The 26,272-nt window shown below is 31.5% G+C and overlaps 1 protein-coding gene across 5 annotated transcripts in view; it reads left to right on the forward strand.

The window, feature by feature from the left end:
* LOC113509333 (myb protein) overlaps window positions 1-26,272 on the forward strand; it is a 72,034-nt gene that overhangs the window by 39,615 nt on the left and 6,147 nt on the right. For 3 of the 5 annotated variants that reach the window (XM_052895038.1, XM_052895039.1, XM_052895041.1), the window contains 11 exons: window positions 9,341-9,438; window positions 10,386-10,520; window positions 11,550-11,745; window positions 14,101-14,285; window positions 14,487-14,578; window positions 15,208-15,353; window positions 17,561-17,710; window positions 18,244-18,341; window positions 19,672-19,867; window positions 20,839-21,063; window positions 21,711-24,404. In XM_052895038.1, the coding sequence (XP_052750998.1) occupies window positions 9,341-9,438; window positions 10,386-10,520; window positions 11,550-11,745; window positions 14,101-14,285; window positions 14,487-14,578; window positions 15,208-15,353; window positions 17,561-17,710; window positions 18,244-18,341; window positions 19,672-19,867; window positions 20,839-21,063; window positions 21,711-22,340 (2,151 nt within the window). In that variant the 3' untranslated portion in view covers window positions 22,341-24,404. Of the gene's footprint in view, window positions 1-9,340; window positions 9,439-10,385; window positions 10,521-11,549; window positions 11,746-14,100; window positions 14,286-14,486; window positions 14,579-15,207; window positions 15,354-17,560; window positions 17,711-18,243; window positions 18,342-19,671; window positions 19,868-20,838; window positions 21,064-21,710; window positions 24,405-25,395; window positions 25,516-26,272 lie in introns of those variants that run through there. The other 2 variants (XM_052895042.1, XM_052895040.1) reach the window with 2 other exon arrangements.

The raw sequence follows: 26,272 nt of genomic DNA on the forward strand, positions 1-26,272 counted from the left end.
GCTATGTTGTGGCAAGGTATATCGATTGAAAGTAGATTGTCATAAAAAGAAAGGATGGGGGGGGGGGGGGGAGAAGGAATTGTTAGTAACGGAGACTTGTAAGTCCATTGTTAGCAATATTCTATTCTATCTAATCTATCAGGTCAACCTCCACGCGATTTTGCTCGTAAACCATTGTAGCTAATTATTCTTGTTTTTGTTACGATGGGCCAACTGATCTGCTACCATCTTCAACTATTAATCCTTCTCTGAAGCCCGCCAACATATTCCGATAGTGCAAGCGTGGTTACCGTTCAATTATCATCCATTAAATAAAAAAAGAGTAAAGATTTGATTTTATTGTTTGCAATGGATCAACAAAAATAGGGTCTTAATCGATTTTAAAAATTCGTCCACCTATAGAAAGCTATATTATCAGCGATTAACATGGACTGTTTTATTTTCAAAAATTCCGTCCGAAGTCGGTTCGAGGCACTAGTTAAGGGTAAACACGAGTTCTATTGAGTCCACGATTCCAAGGAAGGAAGCACCACTGTGACTCATCGGTCAGTCACCATTATATTGCACCTTCGCACGCATAGAATTCCCGCATAATTTATGTTATTCAATGATACGAGATACTACTAATACATAATCCCACTGTTACATGTGCAATTATGTACTCGTGTCTATGGTTAATTAATAAGGTTTCGATTAACTTATTAATTGTATGAACATGTTTTAACTTTTTTATACTATTGGAAGTGAAAGACAAGTTGATGGATCTGACGTCTGATGGAAAGTGTTGACCGTTCGACCGTATGGACATTGTAGAACATTGTCCTATTTATGATGTTTCTCGAATGTGTCTTTTTATCTTTATGTTACCTATCGTTATTACAATGGTGGTATTGCTGTAACTAAGCAGTAATGGTTCCTATTCCTATGTCCAAAAACAGAATTCAAAGTAGCGAATTAGCTTTTAAAATTCACTACTTGTAGTTGTAATTTGCATTGCCCTTGTGTTCTTTATCGAATGGTCGTATTCCTATAAAAAAATGCGATTAACCTCATAAAAATATTTAAATAACAAATAGCGATCGATATCAAATTTGTGATGTGAGCAAAATACTAAAATGACTGTGGCCCATCCACTTTCTAAGATTTTTATGATCGAGCCACTATTGTTTACGACCTTACCACAAAGAATTTTAAGTACATATGTACCCATTCATATTATGTATAGTTACAGGTGATATCAAAACCATGAGCAACTTTTACAGATTTTGTTGCCAGTGAAATTAAACATTTTTCTAAATATGACGTGTCGAAAAGAAGAAAAAAATGTTGAGCTTTCCATATACAGTGAAAACTTTATATAGCGAAATTGAGGGATCGGGTATTTTAATGTGATATAAAAAGTTTTTGTTAAATGGAGAGGAAAAAAATAATAATATAATGTTGTACATATTTTCAGTTCGAAAATTTGATAGCAAATAAGAATAACGTAAATATATTTCCATAGTAATAAAAGGACAGTAATGTACAATAAGTAAACAATTACAAAAACAAATGAATACATTTCTAAAAATTTCATGGTAAGTACGAAATATTTACAACTCTGTGTCAGTATTCTGTTTGAAGATCAGTAAAACAAATGTTTATCGGGATCTAAATAACGATATATTGTTTTGCTATTGAAAGTGGTTGCAACACTATAAAGCCTGTTTCAATACAAGGGTAAGGGGAAGATTTTCGTTATATAGAATTTCGCTATACAGAGTTTACACTGTACTAATATAGAACCTATTAGTTTGGGAGGTTCAAATATTTTCTATAGCATGGGTAGATTCTTAGTTTTACGAGGTTGATTGACAACCGTGCATACCGAGTTTCTTCCTCAAAGGAAGAACGTAATATCGATTTTAATATAAATATTTAAAAATTACGTTTGTGAATTTACTACGTCATAAATGGTTAAGTTACTTAAAGACATTGCCATTCTGGGAATTATAATTTAACATCCGTAGTATGAATGAAATAAATTATCAAATTCGTCCTCTACACGTTGGCGTCATGAATAATTTTAAGCGACGAAAGGGAATTCTTAATTCGATTAGATCTTTTTCTGCGTACCTATGGTATAATATTGGTTCAGAATTGATTAAAGATATTGTATACAATAACTTGGCCGATTGTGAACCATTTTGTCTGTTAGTTAACTGTAGAACCAGAAAATACGTCTTCTTGAATGTAGTACTTATTAATATCTCGTTAAAACTAGTTAGTAGCTAGTGCTATCCATACCGCCGTAGTGTCACAAAATAGCCCTAACATATAAAGGATGTTCATAATATATATTGCGCAATGTGTATATTCACAAAGATAGATGACAGTCTATCTTTGTGTATACAACCTCGTGTCACAAAAATAATAAAATATTAAATTTAGACTATATTTATACTACTAGAAATTCAATTAAGAGATAAGTCTGTCTGTATACATTTTTGTTATAACCAGAAATCTATAAGTGAATGTACGAAAGTTTATTTATATAAATAAATAGACTAATTTATGATAAGGACGTAATCTATATTAAAAAAATGCAACCAGACGTCATTTAAAAAAGTTCTGTCCATATCTCAATCATTGTAAACCTGTTTTCTTTCTCATATTTTCAAGTGTAAGAATGTAAATTAGGTGTGTCCAAATTATACAATATAGGTGGTAGAATTGTTATAAAAATAATATTAATATTAAACTGACTTTAAAGCCTCTTGTTTGTCTTGATCTATTTATAAGCTGGCGTCATAGTCCAATAAAATTATGATAAGTATCTTTATGTCATATTGCTTTTGATACTACATATATATTATATAATAGGTCTCACCATGTGGTGTATAAAAAGTGCATTTTATCTCTAATCGTCATTCATAAATCTAATATTTTGAACCTATATTTAAGTATCCAATTTATTAATGTTTTGTTATTTTACATAGAAGATCGCTTATTTAGAATACTTTAAGACTTACTCAGGGTTATTTAGGGTGACGCCTATATTCAGGCCTATATATGGCTGACTATATATGGCTAGTTAACGGCTGGTATGATGATCATTGTCAAGTACTGTAGTGTTTTGCCTCTTCACTGTATTGCAGGGGCCACGAATTTGTTTTTGTCTACAATCAAAAATTATAAAAAGTGACAGTGGATACATGACCTAAACTTTTAATAATTATACTTAATGACATGTGTATCAAATGCGAAATTACATTTAGATTTTTTATTCACGGCTTTGGAAATATTAGATGTTATTGAAAATTAAATGACCGTTTACCGAACCTTAAAGGTACTTCCATATTTTAATTAAGAACTTAAACGACCGTATATAATTCGAAACAATTTACTGTACAAATTACCTTTGCAGAAAAAAAAAATGCTTTCAAATCTTCTTGTTTTTAAGATTTGCCGACTTTATAGTTTCGCCGAACCGGAAGTTAGGTACTTTGAACCTATGTCCAAGGAATGTTTATAAGTATAGCCTCAAGAATGTATAGAGACTTCATTATAAAATAGGATTTACTCATGTGTTGATTGAAGTTGCAGTTTATCTTTACGTAGCAAAAACTTCAGGAGCAACAACTTTTCAGGGGCAATAAGATCATTATTTTATATCTAAGTTTATGGACGTCATAAGACATGATTTATGAGGCCTCCTTGTCGCCATAAACCGTAGAAACTTTCCGTGCAACTTATTGTATTTTTTTATGCAACTTGGAATGACAAGCAAATTTGTCATATTTAAAATTATTTTTCAGGAGGACAATTTTAAAATTTTATCCTTGCGTGTAATTTTTTTTTAATGGATGATAATGGAATGGTAGCCCTGCCTGTGTTGACGGTATATACTGGCGGGGCATCAGTGATGGATGATTGGTGAGATGAAAAGGCAGGACAGTTAGCCCATCGTGATGATTGCACCAGGAATTCGCCACAATGGTTTCTAAAGGGGACCACGTGGATGTTGACCTGACAGGGTGTATTGCTAGCAATGGGATTGGTAGTCCGCATTACTAACAATCTCCCCCCCCCCCCTTGCGCGTAGATAAAAGCACAGCTCGCATCCTAGAGTGACTAGACAATTTTGGGCTGTGTACGATTTATTCTACCCTCCTCCCCTCCCCTTACACACGCGTATGAACTCACCTGATGGAAATTAGAAATTTTCGTCTGTGAAATACGCTCGCTGCCTAATTTTACATAATGTGACATGAATATTCTGAGACATACTTCCCAGTAATTCAAATAGGTGGTCAATCAACTTGTTTACCTTTACCAATTGTATAAAAAAAAGTTTTTAGCATTTATATCGATATACAAATTTATAGTTTTGCTAAATTTAACATATGTATAAACTATGACTGTTGATTGTAGCATAATAATATCCTTACCGACCTTGACTGGGTCAAATGTTTTTTGCCTCGTTTGTTTGCTTGATGGATGAGTGTATCAGTTCGCATATGTTTATATTACATAATAATAATTATAATTTTTAATCATACTTAATTTATTATTAGTCTACATTGCTATATACAGATCATTAAGCAAATATAAATAGACGAAATTAGTATTTATGTATTTTTAATTGATTTAATGATTTAATGCTAACATAAACAAATATTGGAAGATATTGGTGTCAACAAATTTAAAAAATGAAACGTTTATCAATTATTTTTATATTTTTGTTCTTCAAAAAAGTATACTCTTTTTAAGTACTATTAAGGTTACTTCAGAGTTCACAATGCGTACGTGACACCCCTAGCGTTCAGGCATCCACAGACTTAAGTAAACGTTTACCATCATACGGGCTGAATGCTTGTTTGCCAATTTTGTGATATTAAACAAAAATAAATCGATATTTATCAATTCTGAACCTTCTTTATATATTGGATTAAATTATAAACTTGGAATATAATAATTTTTAAACTATAAATGTCTTGCTGGAATTCTCGCATAAAAAAGGTCGCTAATGCATTATTCTTATACACCGGTCCATTACTGTTTCAATTTTTTCCCAATAAGGCGTTAACTGCAAAAAGCATTTTATCATATATATTTACATTACTAACTGGGACTTAGTTATTTGGTAATTGTTGTTTTAACAGAAACCATAATTTTTTTATTACATACGATCATAGTTTTTAACAAATTGCGTGTAGTCCAATTAAAAGGAAATTCCATTAATTGGTTCACAATAATTGAGTGAACTATTTGTAACATACTGACTCAAACAAATAGCATCGTCAAGTGCGAGATGGTCTTACGTAATGGGGGTTCCGTAATTATAATAAATACGTTTTTATAATATTTTCTTTGAATGAAAATTTGAATTATTTAATTTCATCGTAAGTCAAAAATTACGAGGCTAAAAGAATATAAAAACCGGTTTTAGAATGTGCAAATAAAGCCCTTTGAGTGATACCCTACTTGAATTGTGGTAGAGCCATTTTTAGACCCCTCCAGCAAAGAAAATAAAATATTATTTTAACAAGGGTCATTTGCAATAAGGGTGGGTTAACAATATTTATAATTATACCGAAACTTAAGTCGATAGCGTTATATCGGTATCCAAATAAAACTTTTACATTTACAATATTAGTAGAATTTATTCGTCGAGATATCTATCCTATTGACATAATAGTTTGGGCAAGGGTCCCTTTATTATTACATAGTTACGGATTTGTGGGTACGATATGACTTAACTTTTGCAGTTATCGTCATCATTTCAGCTATTCATTGTACAGAATATACGTCTCCCCAGTAGATTGTCATAAGGTTCTGTGCCACCTAATGCATATTTGAAGACGTCATAGAAGCATTTAGATAGAGGTCGCTGATTTCTCATATACTTCTTTTGCCTTGACTCAGTTGTCATACGAGAATCATCCTTATTTTTTGAGTAATATGGACTTTTCAATCAATCTTGAGGACTATATCTATATACCAGAAGGAGACTGTACAAAAGTCATTTGCTTGGGTACCTCTGTCCCAGTAGTGTTTGTGCCATGAAGCAGTGTGTGATATAGAGGCATAACACCTTAGTCTACAGGAATGGCAACGCATGGGGGTTATCATGGGCGAAACAGTATACTCTGTTATGTTAATGGTATTGTTCATGTCTATAGCCGATGGTTACTTACTCGTACTACGCAGGGAAGCTTAATGTTCTTTATTGGGATATTTATTTCGCTCTATATTCGTGACCGAAATCTATCCTTACAGAGCCTCCATAAGTCAAAGCCGTCAATGGTATTGTAAAAAGATAAGCAAAAAATAATGAGAGAATCATCTGGGTGGCGTGCGAAAATTCGTTACTTAACAAGGTGAACGAGTTGGCGCGTGGCGTGGGCGGTACAAAAAATACGAATCTACAACCGCCTGATCAGCTGACAATATTTCATAGTACGAATAATGGATGTGGGATTTCATATTTTGGTATTTCCAATGTAAAATGCCACTTTGTATTGACCGTGTGGGTATAAAATAGGCCACCCGTACTATCTGTGAGTATCGTAGAGGTGACTAAGGGACCATAAATATTTGAAAAGCCGTAAAATATCCAGAAACATCTATACTGTGTTTGCCAATCTGCTACCAAGCGTCACAACTATAGACAAACCACCTGTATACCTGAATAAGAATTCTCGAATACTCTTAAAGAACATTTAAAAAAAATTTGGTATACTTACTCAATACATTTAGAAAATATGTACTTACGTTATGTACGTATGAAAAACTATACATTAGTTTAAAATTAAAACAGTGTCTTACATTCTTATAATACAAGAAATTAAATGTGCCTGGTTTTTTCATGAGGCACTGTATATGTTTTTATAATAAACTTCCACCTGGTGTTTTTTAATTGAAAAATAAAATTAATATATAAATAAAAAGAACTCTGTACCAAAGCATATTATAAAATAAACAGCTATTTCATCATCATCATGGATTCGAACTTTTCTTTGTTTTTCAGGGTATATATTTATATATTTTTTTTCTTATTCTGATTTTAGATGCTGTTAATTAATATAATAATTTCTTTTAAGCAGATGTGTTATTCCTGTAATAGTATTTATAATTTTAAAATAACGTATCATAAAAGTCTATTACAGACCTAAATGAATAAAATTTGATGGATTTATTTTGATTAATAGAAAATGTTTCTCAGATTTAGGCGTAGCAGATTTACATTGGTCTTACTGAAACCATGAGAGGGAGCCTTAACAATTTTTTTTTAATATGCCCTATGTACAGACATCGTTTCATTACAATTTAATAAATTAAACTTTTTTTTGGCTTTTTTGTTGACGTTACTCTTTAGAAAAAAAATATAATTTTACCTATATTATTTTTAACCCTCTGTAAACTATTTTTGCTGTATTTGAAACTATATATTTGAATCCAACCCATATAATGCTGTTGTTGTACTATTTAGAAATTATAAGCTCATATTTTCATCCGTGCTATAAACAGCTACATAAATACAATACTACATAATACGTACAATGTAATAATACATATAATACTACACACATACAATGTTTAACGTATTTTATGTCACTGCAGAAATAAATAATTTTATCTCGAATGGATTCTGAGAATCTTTCAAGGTCTCAAGTAAAATAATGACGTAATAAGTTCTTGTATTTTGTGAACTTTATGGAAGATGTGAAATGAAGTAATATACCTACATATGAACTATATTAAAAAAAAAAAAAAATATATATATATATATATATATATATATATATATATATATATATATATATATATATATATATACTATTTGAGACATCAGTTCTTTTCATCCAATGCGGTACTCACTAACATAATAAATACATGATCCCATTTGTAATATCAGAAAGGTAGTAAGAATATCTGTAACGTTCATTAAACAGATATTTTATGCTACTATGGTGGCAAACAAGCATAAGGCCCGTCTGATGGTAAACGGCGTCACCGTAGCCTATAGACGTTTGTAACATTAGGAATGTATTTTGATGGGAAAATGTATTTATTGTGTGACTAAACTTGATTCATATTTAATTTAGTTGATCATTGTAATAAGCTGTTATAATTTCAATTGATTATGTATTATACAATCATTTAGAAGTTTATTTAATATGAAAAATATTGAGTAAAAACTAAGATTATCACGTAATTAATTAAAAATAAACATAAACGGGTACATATTGTAAAATATTATTCTCCATATGAGCATGGTTTGTATGATTCAATACGAGTGAATGGCTGAAGTGATAACACGGACTTTCCTGTTGTTGTGATAAGAGGTAGTAACTACTAACTGGGGGGCCGTATGTTAATATTCTTTAAAAAATATTTTTAATTATTTACTGTATAAATATCTTTCATTTAGTGCAATATACACTAAATGAAAGATATTTATATTAGAATTAATTACATAATAACAAGTCAAGTACTATTGTCGTATTTCAATAAGAGTAGGAGAATTAGATTTTGCTTCACAAAAAAGAAACACCGACTTCAGTTGTGGCAAAATTTAATTAAGCATAATCACAACCATGAACGCAATTATTTGGAACTAGAAACCAAACTAATGAAGTGCATTTTATGAATTTTCTGTGGGATCAATCGGATAGTATGCTCTTTGATTAAAAGAGAAAATACAGTTTCCTTAGTTTTGAGGTAACAAGCATAAAAGCAATATACACCCGAATTTATTACCTTTTCAACTAGCGTAAAAACAAATAGATAATACTCTTGTATTTAATTAGTTTCATAATTATGTAGTAATTGAATATTGACAGTAGCTGATCCGATATACATACATATATATCCTGTCTAAATTCAATTCTTTACTTCCCATAATTACAAACAGGAAAAATCCCAAATCGTTATCGCATTAAGTTTTTATTATATATTAATAGATCTACATATAAAACACCTACTGTTTCTAAATCATATGTGGACGATATGCGTACACAGTTTGAAGGAAAGTCTCGATTTGAAAATGAAAATGGATATGATTATACTAGTTACTTCGAATATTTTGAAAGAATATCAGATGAAATTATGATAAAATGGATATAGTATGCTAAAAAGAAATGAGGAGACATAGACTGAATTACCATGATCATGTAAATTGATATTGAATTGTATGCATGAAAAAAATATGCAAGTCGATGAAGTAAAAGTTGAGTGTAAGGATAGAGACCTATGGTGCTTATCAGTAGTCTTCTTTGCTTACCACGTAAAGTGTTATGATACATATCAAAAATCGTGGAATATTTATGTGAAATGCTATTGTTTTTCATTACAGGAAGACGAAAAGGTTGTTGAGTTGGTAGCCAAATACGGGCCAAAAAAATGGACGCTTATTTCACGGCATCTCAAAGGCAGGATAGGGAAACAATGCAGGTAACTAAATCTAATTTATTGTAACATCATTTTTATTTCATATTAACCGATGTGCTAAACATTGTTTTTGTTCTCTACCGCCTCCTACCAGGTAAATTTTTGATTATTATTATAAAAACCTATCTTTAAAATTGGATAAAAAATACATGTGAATCAGAAAATTCATTGGTTATTTGAATAGATTTTTTTTTGTTTAACTCCGCTACTATTTTTTTTTATGGGTGTAAATGGTATGGTAACCCCGCCTGCGCTAACGGTATACACTTGCGGAGCACCAGTGAAGGGTGATAGATGAGAATGAAAACAGGCCAGTTAGCCCATCATGATGAATTCATCAGGAATTAACAATGATAGTTTCCAGGGAGAAAAGCGAGGAGGTCGACCTGGTTGGGTATATTGCTAGCAATGGGATTCTCAGTCTCCATTACTAACAATCCCTTTCCTCTCACTCCGCTACTATTAGTATCTATGACTGTGCTAACACTCACTACCAGAAGTTTCATAACTTTCCATATTAGCTATCAGTCTCCGACTGTTACTTTGTTCATATACGTTTTGTAACACGTGTTTTACCTCTAAACGAAGCGTCTTCAGGCAAATTATTAGATTGTTGCTCGGAACTTAGTGTTAATTATTCGGCACCCAAACTCGGTGTCGAACGCTTAACAGTGGGACCACACTCCAGTATGCCCAGACCCACGTCAATTAATAAAAATTCTTTTCCTAAATTGGGCTGACTAGAAATCGGCCCCCAGGACCTCAATTATCTTAAAGCAACGAGTCCAACCACAGCGCCACGGAGATCGTTAATAAAATACAAAGGACACATATGCAAAATTTCATGCTTCTGGACTCACTAGTTAGGTTGAACATTCTTTGTTAAGGTTAGAGAGTTTTTTTTTTATTAAGGATCTGGTTTATTTAACATTTTGCTATTAAAATTTCAGGGAGCGCTGGCACAATCATCTAAACCCATCAATAAAGAAAACAGCGTGGACGGAACACGAAGATCGCGTTATATACCAAGCACATAAGCAACTTGGCAACCAGTGGGCTAAGATAGCGAAGCTTCTGCCGGGCAGGTGAGAAGAATTATGGTTACTGGATTATTATTATTTTTTTATTGTAATTTTGTAAAAATAACTTAATCGCGAGTGGTAACAATGGGTCCATGAAACTCCTCATGTTTATAGGCGACGTTTATCGTCTTCTCCTTCACTTCATCCTTTTCAAGAGTAAGTAAGTTTTTGGCGTCGACGTTGAAGCTTGTTTTACCTTTGCACTGATTTTTTAAATGGATGGATGTGATGATTAGTCAATTGATCTGCCGATGAGCATTGCTCAATTCAACTGACTATTTGTATCGACTTCAAAAGCAATAAAGTATATAGCTATATGCTATATTAATAACATACTATATTAATAACATACTATATTAATAACATACTATATTAATAACATACTATATTAATAACATACTATATTAATAACATACCATATAACAGTTCATAGGTTGCTAGACCCTATGATCTGTATGAATTTATGAGCATTCCAAATACTAAAATTCTCTTTTTTCTTTATCTTCATACCTTTTTATATCACTGCCTCAGTAACATGGTATAAGGTTCAGGGTTTAAGTATGTATATATTAGTTTCTTTATCCTACTATAACTACTAAATGACAAAAAGGATTTTTTTTAATGGGTGATAATGAAATGACAACCCCGCCTACATTATTGGTATACGTTGGCGGGGCACCAGTGGGAGATGATAGATTAGGATGAAAGCAGGTTAGTTTGCCCATCGTAATGAGTTCCATAAGAATTAACCATGAACTTGTCAAAGGGGAATCGCGTGGCGGTCGACCTGATAGGGTATATTGCTAGCAACGATTCTGTTAGATCCCATTACTGACAATCCTTTTTCTCCCGACAGAAGGGATTTAGACGTATAAGGTGTTTTTAGAATCCATAGATCATCCCTAATAACACAGGCTATATTTCTTTTTAAATAGTTTTTTTGTCAGGGCAGTCATGTTTTGTTTTTTTTTTATGAACTAAAATGTACTTGTGTACACTTTAGTAATTTTAATACACTTTTTTATTTTACAGGACGGATAATGCAATAAAAAACCACTGGAATTCAACAATGCGAAGGAAATACGACCCAGATTTGCTGGACAGTTTCGAGAGTATACGACGAAAGCAGACGCGGGTAAAGCCTCAAGTGGCCACATTCGATAGTTTTAGTGTATATAGTGAAAGTGCTAAAGTGCCAGAACAAAAAGTGCAAACGCTCTATAACGAAGTTAGTGGTTTGCTTTTTGCTTTTTATGTTTTTTTCCCTCCTTGTTTGTCACTTTGGCTAAGGTATCATTTTTGTGCGGTTATATCGTTACCGTTTCTTCAGGTATTTCGGGTAATTCTAAATTGCTAATCTAAGTGCAGGAATTCATGTATAAATGATTATTTTTTAACTGTACGTTGAAGTTAACGAGTCATTTTATTCTTTTATTTTATTTTCAGTAACCATTAAAATACTAACTACTAATTTAATTATATTAGGCAAAGTGACAAAACGTGTTATGTATTTTAGAAAAATGGTTGGTTTTAATTTTCATATTAATGAATAGAGATATGCCTCATAGTAATATTTTATATTAGTAAATTGAAAAACAGATAACTTAATGAATTATTTATCTTCTAATTTATTTATTCATTAGGATTTATAAATATAAATTTATAAACTCTCACCCATTTTTCTTAAAGTGATTAAGTATGACAAGTAATTTATTATGTTTTACATATGACTACAGTATAGGGTTTTTCAATAAACTTCTGTTTTGCAAAAAAGTGTTGCTGCAGGCATCCATAGGGTAGAGTGACCGTTTAACATCAGACGGGCTGTATGCTTGTTTGCTACCTTTGTGGTATAAAAAAAAATTTAAAATGTTTTTATAAGATATTACTATATTAAATGGATCCTTCTGCTAACGATTTTTAGGTGCTTTACATACATGAAAAAATGTTTTTTAATATTTTACTTGTCATGAATTTATTTTTTCTTTTGCCTTTACCTTTGTTGTTTGGATATTGATATCAGTTGATACTTTATTTTTATATTATTTAAATATATATTTAAGTATTTTATATGTTATAATTAATATTATAAATGCCAAAACTTTGGATTACTCTTTCACGCAAAAACTAGTTAACAGGTTAGAAGGAAATTTGGTACCACGTACTTAACACATGGGGTATACTTTATATACTTATTCACGCGGGCGAAACCATGGGATACAGCTAGTATGTATTAAACATTTACTTGTGTCTCTGCTATCAAGTAGTTGTGCTTGCATAAAGCTATGTTTCGATATGAAGGGTGGCATATGGCTGAAATTACAGAATATGACGATTCAAGAGTGGCTACATATAAGAAACTACTGTGGGCGTTACAGTGCATTCTGTTATGTTTTTTGTTCTTTTCATTTTTATATGTTACCACTTCCCATCAGGTAGACTGTTAGCATGTCGTTTAAATTTGTATTGATCAAATTATAATTTACTATTTGTTATGTTCTAATATTTAACTGATATCAAAATTCATTATGTATTTTTTCTTACTGTAACATACTTTATTCTATAAGGTTCTGTTTATCACCTCTATGGGTTAATATCATGGGCTTTTCCTGATAAGAGTTGCAATAATTATTTTATTATAAATATTAAATTAAATTTATATAAAATACAAGACACCTCATGCTTCGAATCATTCATAATAATGGTTTCTACTATGTCTTTTTGTTTGGGTGTTTGTGTGTATGTATAATTATGATCAATTTCACATTTACTAATATCAAGTAGGTAAATGTACATTGTTGTGATTAACTAGCTAAGTATTTATTAATTGTATTCTGCTATCTGTTCATTTATGTAAAAGTTTATAAAACTGTCTCAGATATTTGTTATCAATCACTTTTAAACAGTTGCACACACACACACAGTTTTTATATAATTAAAGATTGTGTCCCATAAAAAAAAGTCTAATTCAATTATGACGAAATCAGTTATGTCGATCTAAAAACTAAACTACAGAAACGATTTTGATAATATTTCTATGAGACTAATGTGTAAATTTGTAGTAAATCAAAAATGGATTTTTTCAAATCGGTTTAGAACTGACGGAGTTATGAAGTAATACACGTAAAAAGGACAGTACAACCGAATTGAAAATCTTTTGGAAGTCAAATTGAAAATTGGAAAAAGCTTAACATGGTACATTGTTTATGATATAATATGACCTAACTGGACTAAACGATTAAAAAGTTTATTTGTATCGACTAAAATACATGTATGTACTTGACAATAAATTTTTATTGTTATTATTAAATTTTATCTACGGCTTCGTCTGCGTGACTAATATGACATGGGAATAAAAAGTAGCCTACGTTCTTCCCCATCTCAAGTGTATATACCAATTTTACTGCCGATTGGTTGCCGTAAAGCGCCAAGAGGTATATCCTAATTTATTATTATTATTATAATGTAGCCTGTCCTTCTTCATCCCGAATACTATATATACCGAATGTACTGTAAATTAGTCGCTGTAATAGACAAACAAACATACTTTCACATTTATACTATAAATTTGCAATTTTCACAGCTATGGGACGCTATCCACAACGAGTCGACGCAAAGCAACTCGTCCACAACCAGTCAGCCGTCGAAACAGATGTTACATTGCAGACAGCTGTTGAAGAATCAATTGAACAGTTTGCAACAGAAGCCCAAGTCGCCTGAAAGGGAACTAGTGGCGGCCGACATGGAGATTGTTGAATCGCCTTTTAAGTGAGTACTAATAGAAATATTAAACAAGTTTCACAAGTAGATTTTGCTCCACAAATAATCGTCTTATTGCTTTCAGCGTATATCATTATGTGGTATATAGGATAGGAAAATTCTTAGCTTTACCGGTTGTACCGTTAATCACAAGTAAAGCTAAGACTTTGATTGTCTCTACAAGTTATTTATGTGCACTGTATATTACAGGTTTGTGAATATAGATTCGTTACCTTCAAACTCCCCTCTCAAGAACTACTTCACGCCGGCTGCGACCAACGACACTGGCAACCAGGATGCTGGTAATTATACTTTTTTTCTATTTATTATACCAACAGTCATGTATAACATTACACTTTGAAGTTCTAGAACAAAAGAACATCTACTTTTTGCAAAAAATATTTTTGTTTATAATAATTAAAATTAGTTATTTTTGTTAATTTTAAAAGATTAATTTTTCCAAATTGTAAAAAAAATATTATCAAATCGGTATAAAAACGTTGCCAAAAGTATTCTCATTGGTACAACACTAATAGAAACTAAACCTTTTCCATCATTTTACTTTTAATTATTTTTGTTTTTTTTTTTTATCTATGTGGCTATTGATATTTAAATCTCTCATCCTCATACAGTCCCGTATATGGACGGTAAGCATCTTACTAATATAATAAAGTTGGAACTAGACGTCTGTATATTGGAGTTATTTGAGAAAAAAATATGTGAGGGGTCTTGTTTTCCGGAAGGTCTAACTCAAAAACTGATCTAGGTTTTATCTTAATACGTCATCTAGAGATTATGAGAGATATATATTTCCTTCTTTATACTATTATATTATTTTACTGATATTTATATTACTGAGATCAACAATAAAGCGACGATCAACGAAGCGGTTGTAAAGTTAAGCATTATATATTTCTGTTAACATTTTCAGTTGCATACGCAGTACAACCGGAATCTATTAAAGAGGTGGTCGTTCCATCTGTATATACATCGCCCAAGAAGAAACCGTCAGAGAATAGTCCGCCTCCGATACTGCGACGGAAAGCAAAGAAAACACAGGGCACGCCCAACCCTAATGTGAGTTAATGTATTGTATCGATATTCCATTATTTATTACCTACGAAAAAAATGTCCTATAAGCATGACCTTTTTCTATCCAAGAACTCTGTCATATAATCTTTTTATCTTATTTATTTACACTTTATTGCACCATTTATAAAATAGTAAAATACATTTAACTGTAATAAGAAATTATATATATATATATATATATATATATATATATATATATATATATATATATATATATATATATATATATATATATATATATATATATATATATATATATATATATATATATATATATATACATATACATATACACATATACACACACATACAAGCTTAAAAGCACACATACAACAGGAGAGAGTGACACTGAAGTGTCGTATGTATCTTGTCTTTTATGTATCTTGTTTTTTATCCGAAAAGCCATGTTTTTAAATTGTTTCCATAGAAATATTATTAAAACTGGTCTAGTAATATTTTTTAAATTAAAATAAATGGTTCGGCCACAATTGAAGTGAGTATTTTTTTTCATGGGACAAAATCTAAATTTATCCTAAAAAATCAGTTACATTCGTTTTTTTTCTGTTTTGCAATGTTTTAATCATAATATTAACTGCATTGTGAAAATAAAAAGATTGTCCAGATGATTATCATGTTCTAGTGATGTGTTTACTAACATTATTTATTTAGACATATTTGCAGTAAAACTACAAAATTTTAACAGACTTCAAAAAGGAGGTCCTCAATTCGGTTGAATTTTTTTTTTATATTTCAAAATTCAAAATTCAAAAATCATTTATTCATGTAGGACATTTTAGCCGCTTATGAACGTCAAATTTTTACATAATAATTTTATTTTTTTCCCTACCGTCCAGTTCGGTATATAGATCCAATTGAGAAGAACTGGCAAGAAACTCTATTGAATTACTTTTTTTTTAAAGCCAGTTTATTTACAATGTATATTTATATAGGTGTCTATGTCTAACATTAAATGAAAATTCAGTGCATGAACAACTATTGCCATGCACACTCGTCTTTCAAGTAATCGTTTAGTGAGTAATAGGCTTTGCTCAGTAAATATGATTTAACAGATGTTTTGAATTTATTTAAGGGTAATTCCAACATATCCTTTGGTATCTTATTGTAAATTTTTATACCTATTCCCATAAAAGACCTATTAACTTTTTCTAAACGATACTTGGGGACAGCAAGTTTGTCTTTAAATCTAGTATTAATATTATGAATATTGCTGTTTTTTGGAAATAAGTCAAGATTTTTATGAACATATAGGATATTTGAATATATAAATTGAGAAGCAACGGTGAGAATATTTGCCTCTTTAAATTTCTCTCTTAATGAGTCACGACTCTTCATACAGTAGATCGCTCGAACGGCACGTTTTTGTAATATGAATATATTCTTAATATCTGCCGCTTTTCCCCATAGTAATATTCCATAAGAGAGTAAACTATGAAAATAACTAAAATAGACTAATCTAGCAGTATCAGTATCAGTGTACTGTCTAACCTTACGCACGGCAAAAGCTGCTGAACTTAGTTTCGCTGCAAGGCTTTGAATTTGTGCACCCCATTGTGTTTTATTATCTAGTGTGATTCCTAGAAAGACAGTAGATTCTATAAATTCGAGAGATTCGTCATTTAATTTAATATTGCAATTAGTATTAAAACTTTTAGACAGAGAGAAATTAACACATTTGCTACATCATAACCGATTTTGTAGTCTTTTTTTTGTCTGAAAGGTACGGAATCATCCCATAGGTAATAGTTTCATCTTTAAATCAAAATAATCAGATTTGCCGCAACTGAAGTTGGGTTTTGTTGTAGAACGCAATTTTATTTCATTAATATTTAATTTAAAATGAATCTTTTAATTAATTTAATTTTTAAACTGTTTTGTATTTAATATTGAAATGATTATTTATTTATTCACTATTTATTTCTACAATTAATGGATAATACAAAATATATAGATTCATTACATTTATGAAGTACAAAAGGTGGTCTCGTCGCTAAAGCAATCTCTTCCAGACAACCTTTGGATAGAGGAAAAAAGAAAAACACTGCAGCTATTTGGCGTAAGGAGTATATGTAATAAAAAAACGCATATGTTAAAAAAAACAAATTTTTTTTTCGTTGATCGAAAATTGCCTTCTGTTTATTGTGTATATTTATAATTAATTATTAAAATTTCAGGCGTGGGCAGATACGTTAAACAGGATAGAGTCAAGAGAGAGTGGTATAACGCCAATAAAGGCTCTACCGTTTAGTCCGTCGCAGTTCCTTAATTCACCGGCGCCGCTGTCCTTTCAACAGTTCGATTCTACCCCGCTCAGGCAAGCTAAGGTATGTACAAATCTTAGATTATAAAATATATAGATTGGTAATGTGAAAAGGAAATAGAAAAGAATATATACTTTAGAGCGAGATAGACAAGTAGGTTATTCACCTATACCATATAAGCTCGAAGCGGATTTGACGGGAGTATGAACAAAACAAGTTTTAAGCAGTTGTGTTCACATGGCTGTGTTTCGGTTTGAAGGGTGGGATATGGCGTGAATTTACAGGGTACAGAGGAATAACACCTGAGTCCTCAGGAATGGCAACACATAGGGGGTATCATGGGCGAAACAGTATACTCTGTCATGTCCATGGTACTGCTCATGTCTATAGGCGACTGTTACCACTTTCCATCAGGTGGACCGTCAGCTTGTTTGCCATTCTAAGTTGTATAAAAAAATTTAAAAATAAATTTACGTTTTGAAATAAATATGGCTGGTTACAACCCATGTAGATGGCTAATTCGTAAATTGTAACCAAATCTTCCTTGTGGAATTGTTTATGTTTATTTAAAATTGAAATAATCTCATTATTTTCAGGAATGGAGTCAAATGGCAAGTCCCCTTCTGCATACACCAACACCAGCCAACGCCAATCTGACACCTGTTAACACACATCTTCGAAATAATACACCCAAGTAAGCATCTTACTTATATAATACCAGACCAGAGGGAGACTGTATAAAAGTCGTTTGCTTGGGCACCTCTGTCCCATTCGTGTTTCTGCCGTGAAATAGTTATGTTTGCATGTCTATGTTTCGGATTGAAGGGTGAGATATGGCAGTGAATCAACAGGGTACAGAGGAATAACACCCGAGTCCTTAGGAATGGCAACGCATGTGAGGTATCATGGATGAAACATACTCTGTTATGTTCATGGTACTGCTCATAAGCGATGGTTACCACTTTCTATCAGGAGGGCCATCAGTTTATTTGCCTATGTTGCATAAAAATAATAATAATAAAATTGTAACTATATGATGTCTGTACATGGAACATATTAAAAAAATAGTATGAGGGGTCTTAATAAGACTATAATAGATGCCAAAACAATATTTTTTTAGGGATTTTGTCTATTTGCATGTTTGTTCCGGCATCACGCAAAAACTATTATAGCAAATTGGTCGCGGTTTTTACATTTATATTCCTGAATGTCTACCATAAAATCTGGTATATCTTGTTTCTTGATACGCCACCTAGAGTTACTTTTTTTCAAATACGGAATTGAGTGCAAAAGAAAGAGACAAAACAGTTCAATGGCTAAAATAGCTTTATGAGAAGTTTGATGTTTTTATGTATAAGGGAGTTCTTTATTCTTTATTGTACACAAAACATACTGTTAATCACAATTCATTATAAACATAATGTACAAAGGCGAGCTTATTTCTAATAAGAGATTTCTTCCAGCAAAACCTTTTCATGTAGATTGTGTTATTTTAAAAATAATAAGTTATACAACAACTGATCTTGGCACTTTAGCTCATAAAGTTATAATATAGAGAAAAGTTAGCATACTTATTCTTTTGTATAAAATTATCTATATTTTTGTTATACAACTGGCCAAAACCTCTTGATATTTGGGGGAGGAGTCTGGATCAGCATGTATTTATACATAAGATATAGGGAAGGGGGTCTCTTACGAGGACAAGGGCCAGCCATTAACTGTCCACTGTTGAATATAGGTAACCCCCCTTGTTGGGGTTTTGCCAGTAGTTGCCACGGCTGGTTGGCAACTGCAGTTAGGTTTTGGTGATATTTTAGAGAGACGTTTCCGCCCATCTTTTGACCATTAGGCTTAAGGCCCTGGTTTGAAGTTAGATTATGTTATTTCCTTCATGAAATGTAAATGTAAATATTTACATTTTATTGTCTTTAGTCCTTAAATAACAGGAGCTTCTGTACTTTTGTTTTTATACAATTATGATTATTAAATTCGATAAACAAAAAATATATTTTGCTTGTTTACAGAACTCCGACGCCATTCAAAATAGCAATGGCGGAGCTTGGCAAGAAATCTGGTCTTAAGTATGAACCGTCCAGCCCTGGGCGGCTGGTCGAAGACATCACCGAGATGATCAAAAGGGAAGAGAACTCTGATAGCACTGTTCATCTTAATGATTCCATGTTATCGTCTACTGCTGACCAAGATGCTGCCAATGGACAGGTAAATATTATTTTTAAACGACTTCAAGAGATTTTATCTCTTTGTCTATCTGTGTTAGTTTCGGAATCACTAGAAACTTCGTCTGATATAAAATCTGCGGGTAGACCATGAAATGAAATTCCGAAATTTCGGACTTAATTTCGTGTTTTTGTTTATACCAAAATCGGATCAATAAATGAAGTTTAACATTTCGTTTGTCATACATCCTATCATAAAAGTCCAAAGGAACAATATTTTAACATTTTTAATATTTCCACACGACGTATATTATGTAATTTTAACATCAAATTTGTGTTTCATTTGGCTCCGAAATTTCGGAAATCATTTCATGGTAGACCCTCTGATGTATATTTTTATCTTGATACACTATCCAGAAGTGGTGTATTTCCTACTTCTGAAATACACGCGTACGAAATAGCGGGTTAAGTTAGTCGTTTATAACAATTAAATTGGCATTTCAACCAAAACATATAATACAAGTAACAGCTGGTAAAAACACAGATTGTGCCCACAATTATTAGTTTTTTTGGTCTTCATTTAGTTTAGACTATGTTATGCAGTTGAGAAGTTCATTATCAACGTAAATGCATATTATGTTTCTGCATAGAGGATATGACTGAAGAAAATATTACTTTTTAATACTGCTACGGTGGCAAACAAGTATACGACCCACCTGATGGTAAGCGGTCACCGTAGCGTATGATCTGCAATACCAGAGGAATTATGTGCGCGTTGCCGACTCTTAAGAAACCCCTTTTTTTGAAGAAATAATGAAGGAACTGTAAGGTGATATTCGTAAAAGAGTGATTTTGTGTATGACGGCCGATGTAACAAAACATAGTTTTCAATGATAGGATAAAGGCAAAGATTGCCTTGTCTTAATTTTATCATTTGAGATGGATACGTTATGCCCTCTGCCACTGTTTTTTATCTATGTCGGATTTACATCCTGTGCATTTACCGTTGGGCAGGTGAACGACTCCGGCATAGGCAGCAGTAAGCGGCGATGTTCAGATTCATCCCAAGCGGGAAAAGAAAACGTGCCGGGTGCAGGAGGTACTACCGGCGGACATAAGCGGGCACGAAAGGCGCTAGCGCCCGCGTGGGGGTCGGCCGCCACTAGCACGCCGCATTCGCATGCAAATCTGCACGCACACCCGCTAGTACCGGATGTATCTTTCATCAATGAGACGCCGGTTAGTACACATTACTCTTACTAATATTAAAAAAAAAAATTACTGGAAAATGTACATGGAATATATTTAAGACCAAATAATAGAGGTCATAATAAAAGTCAAAACTTTTACAAATGAATTTTTTTATTTATCTGTATGTTAGTTTCAGCGACACTTAAAAATTACTGTACCAAATAAATAAAATTACTTGTTATTAAAACAATTTTATTTATAAGCATTTTTGAATAATATTTTTATGGTATTACATACTAGGTTTAACCCCTGTATATGTTTGCGTAATCTGTATATGTTCACGAACCGGGATAAAAAGTAACTTGTGGTCCTTCTTTCTTCCATAAAGTATGTGTATACCAAATTTCATAAAAATTGATTAAGCCGTTAGGGCGCTGTTAGATAACAAATAAACCCATTTTTACATTTATAATAAGTAATTGAATATTGACAGATTTGAAAACAACTACAAGTTTGTCAGGAGTTCCTCGAGAGGCAGAAGTAAAATTGCAATAAAGAATAAGAACAAAAATTTGTAATACCTACTAGATAATAAAGTATGATTTATATAGAAATAGCAACAATATGCTAATACTAAATTATTTATGATTAAGTATTTGGTATATTTCTAACAATTATTATTTCAATTGTTACAGAGCAAAACATTAGCAGGGGATAGCTCAGTAATGTTCTCTCCGCCGTCCATAGTAAAAAATTCCTTATTAGAAGAATCAACCAGCCTCCACAGTCTAATCAGCACCGACAATACACCGGAAACGAGCAAATACGAAGATATTGATATAGAAGCTGTCATCAGTGAGAAAACAAAGGTACAACACAGGTCCTTACTCCGTACTAATCCTTCACCTAACACCTTTCCTAACGAAATAATCTACCAAGACATATACGAGAACGAACTGCAAAATCCTAACGTTTTCAAAAATATAACCAACACACAATCGCCCAGGAGTTTTGCTAGATTAAACGCGGATAGATTGAGAACTATTACGAGCGCAAACGATATCTCTTGCGATACAAACTTGATAGCGCCTAAAGAAGTATTAGCTAACGCGTTAGCCGACCATATATATAAAGTGACGAGTCAAAAACCCTCTACCTCGCGTATAGACGCAATATTAACTAATAAAATATTAACTAGTAACGTGAGAACAAATGAATATGCGGATAAAGAGAATCAGTGGTGGCAAATGGAGAATAAAGACTCTGGACAGACGGGTGATTTCTTTCCAAATGATTATTATGCGTTTAATAGTAATTACGATTGATTCTTTGACCCACATGTTTGTGGTGAAAGATCATAAGTATCATTGGGCTAAACAGGACTATTAGTGTTACGCTTATTTGAATGGACTGTGAATAATATAAAAGTATTATGCGTGAAAATATTTAAAAAATATATGACGGCCAAAAAACCAGCAATAATAATATATTGCTACATTTAACTAGGTGGGTATTTTGTAGTTTATATTATGCATCTAATATGGCAATTTCGTATTCAAAGAATATAAAAATCAGTACGATATAAAATTGTTGCCAAATAATAATGTAAGTTAATCTAGATTACATCTCGGAAACAAAAATAAGTTACAATTTATTTTAGCATAACTGTAGTTAAATACTTATAAAATCTACTATATCTACCAAAGTTTCTAAAGTGGCAATACTTAGCACTGGACATGGGAGACCCAATTCTCTTTTAAAATAACGATAAAAATGTTTATCAGTAAAATAATTAAATGAAAACTCGTCTTTACATATGTTGTCTTTGTACAACAATTAATATTCAAACTCTACACGTCCAGTATGAAATATTATAAACAATTTACATTATATTTCGTCACTTTATTGTATCAGTATTGTGTACAAGATTTAAAAAAATAAATATTGAATCAGTGTTGTAGTTGAGAGATAATTATTTTAAAGAAATACTAAGTCGGTGTGTAAGTAAATGACACGTGCGACTTAGTAGTACTCTAAAATTTCTAATACAAATAATACAATAATAGAGTCTCTTTTCTTTGATAATTGCATGATTCCATATCATTAATATTTCATGTGTGCAAGCTATATCATACAATACCTTACTAATTGATGTCCATCAGATAAAAAAAATGGTAATTACGATAACGATAAAAAATAAAAAGTAAATTGTTTATAAGAATTTATGCGTGTTTTTAAATTAATTGTATATTTTAATAAAATATTTTTGTTTTATTGTATTAACTATTGGTTTTCGGATTTTAGTGTCCTGTGACATTCCTTATCGTGTCGCTGTAATCAAATGTTTTTAATAATTAAGTGCACCAAACTATTTTTAACGTATAACGAGATTAGCACATAAGTAACCAAAGATGAAATTTTCATCAAATGAATATCGTTGTGAATTAATTAATATATTGATAAAAGTGTTAGGTTTAAATAAAATCTAGACATAGTTTTTAATATAAAAAGTATACCTCAAGTTTACCATGCACCAAATTATTTTAGTGTTACTAGAATTAAAGTACAATCTTTGATTTTTTAAGAATTTCAAGTATTACTTTCTTAAGTGTAAGATTAAAAAAAATACTTTTTTGGTGTAGCAACAAAAAAAAATGTGTAAACACATTAAACATTTTGTAGTATTTAGCAACAAGGCCATATGGACAATAATTCTTAGGCCAAAAAAGAAAAAATAATGACGTAAGATACTAACAATTCCTTGTGTTAGGTCACCTATCCTATCCCTGTATTTATTTATTTAGAATGTCTGTTAATGGTAATATTTGCTTTGTAATTTGCGTTTAAAATATTAACAATTTTAATATCCAATATTTTCTAAAAAAAATTTCTACTATGCTGTCACATTGGTTGTGTATGAATCCTATTTATTTCACGTTTTATTTGTTAAACTTATAACTTTTTTTTATATATATATAAACGGCAGCTATACTTAAGGATACTTTATTTGAAATAAGCAAATGACATTATCCAAAATCACCTTTTGTTCCCACCTTTTGTCGTCCCATTCCTCTCCATTTTCCAGTCCTATCACAATATTGACAGACCAGTGTTGAATCTACATATTTTTGTTTATTTATTTTATGAAGCTTATTTATTATATCTTGTTAAATTGATTGTTTTTTGTTATTATTTATGTTAAATTGTTTTAATTTATTTTGTAGTGGTAGTTTTTATTTTGTATTATGGCAACATTTTGTATTTCGAATTGTGTTTTCTTTTGAAGTAGTCTAATGTCACTGTCAATATTGTTTGTAATCCAATCCACAAAGTCCAAATGATATCCAATGTCATTTTTTATTTCAATAAATGTATTTTATACAGTATAATTTGTTTCGTTTTTTTTTTATGAACCCATGTATGAGTTATTTGACTAGTCAGTCAATTTATTCAATACTAAATTAATACATACTAATATTTTTAACTCTTTTTAGAGTTAAAAATGACTTAGTTGAAAGTAAATGTAAGTTTACATGTAGTGAGTAATTTCTTAGAACTACCTACTGTATAGATTTTAAATTTTAAAAATAACTAATAAAAGCTAAAATATCTGTAAGTAATATAGACTATTTTTCTAATGGGAAATAATAGTAAATAACCACTTAAATTAACCACGTAGAAAATAACCACTTAAAAATCGAATAGTACACACATTGATATGTACAAAAATCCGAGATATAGATATTTACGCACAAAAGTTGTATTAATGAAAAGTACTTAGTTATCGTAGGGCCATATCTATCTAGAATGTCCGAATCTTAAGTGCATATAAGATTTATGGATTTGTTTTAAGTGGATTGTTTCAAGTGGATGAAACAGTGTAATCTCTAGACAACTGATTAAGCACTCTATCGATATATCGATTGAGTATTTAATCGCTACTCGCGTAACATTATCGCTACCACTACCCTCTAATGTATGTTCATTTTGAAATTATCCATACAATAATTTAAAAAGTTTATATTGATGGTAAAATGTTAGGATAGGATGTTGTAATAGACGTTTTTTATTCACCCCAGAAGGTAACAGGAAAAGTCTTTTTTAGGAGATGAAAATGGAACTGTAACCTGGTTCACCCTGTTGGTATATGTTAGAGGGGTATAATAGTAATAAAAGCAGTAATATTGGAAGAAAATGAAGTCAAGCCAATTGGGAAATCATGACTAACCAGGTGCTTGTTTTCATGGTGAATCATGTCGATGTCAACCTGACAGGATATATTGTTAGCAATGGGTCAGCTAGTTCTATTACTAACAATGCCCTCCTCCTTTCATCTAAGGTAGTTATCATATACCAATTTTTATACGTCCACCATTTTAGATTCGCCGTATATCTGGTGAGCCGATAGTTGTGAAGAAATCCGCCGTCAGATCGATCAAGTTTGACCAAGAGCCGAAAGAACAGGAAGAGAAGTCTTCCATAACATCCGTGTTTATGTCGGTTGGTATTTAAATTTATTCAATTCATGGCGCCCTTGGTGGTATAATATAGAGATTTAACACATGTTCCAGTGGCCATGGGTTTGATTCTTGTATAATACAAATTTTTGTATTCACAAGTATACCTGTTTCTATTAGCTTGGGTGTATTCTAATAGTGGTCTAGTACCCATAGTACAACCTATGCTTAGTTTGCTATATGAAGATTTTTTTTATGCAACTTCGAATGGCAAACGAGCCACATGATGAAAAGTGGTAACCGTCGCCTATAGACATGAGTAGTACCGTGCACATAACAGGCACCTAAAATCAACATTAAGGTATCTGAAATATCATTATTTCAGATCATATTTGTACATGATGTGAACATTCGTTCACATGGATACACAATAAAAATGGCTTACTATTCAGTAAGACACCTTTATTCTTTGAAATTTACTGCAGGTTTTTCTGTAGTTTTTATATCTATTTTTTTTATATTTTCGAATTTTTGGTGCAACGTGCAATTTATTGATGAACATTGATTTGTTTTTCAATTGTGAGATTGCTAGCCTATTTAATGACAAAAAAAGAAATGTAGCCCTCACTAAAATATTAACTCAAAATTTTGGAACAATTGAAAGAGCAAAAAGCTCTTTCCTTACGTCTGACACAAACTCATTTTGCTATAATTTTGTATAGTTTGGTATTTTCCTTAGTCTTTTACACATTTAAAGATTTGAGCCCCACGTTTTAAGCTATATAAAGACTGCGCAGTTT

The sequence above is a fragment of the Galleria mellonella genome, unplaced genomic scaffold, assembly GCF_026898425.1.
Source record: "Galleria mellonella isolate WM207_F2 unplaced genomic scaffold, CSIRO_AGI_GalMel_v1 utg264, whole genome shotgun sequence".
NCBI classification, from domain to species: Eukaryota; Metazoa; Arthropoda; class Insecta; order Lepidoptera; family Pyralidae; genus Galleria; species Galleria mellonella.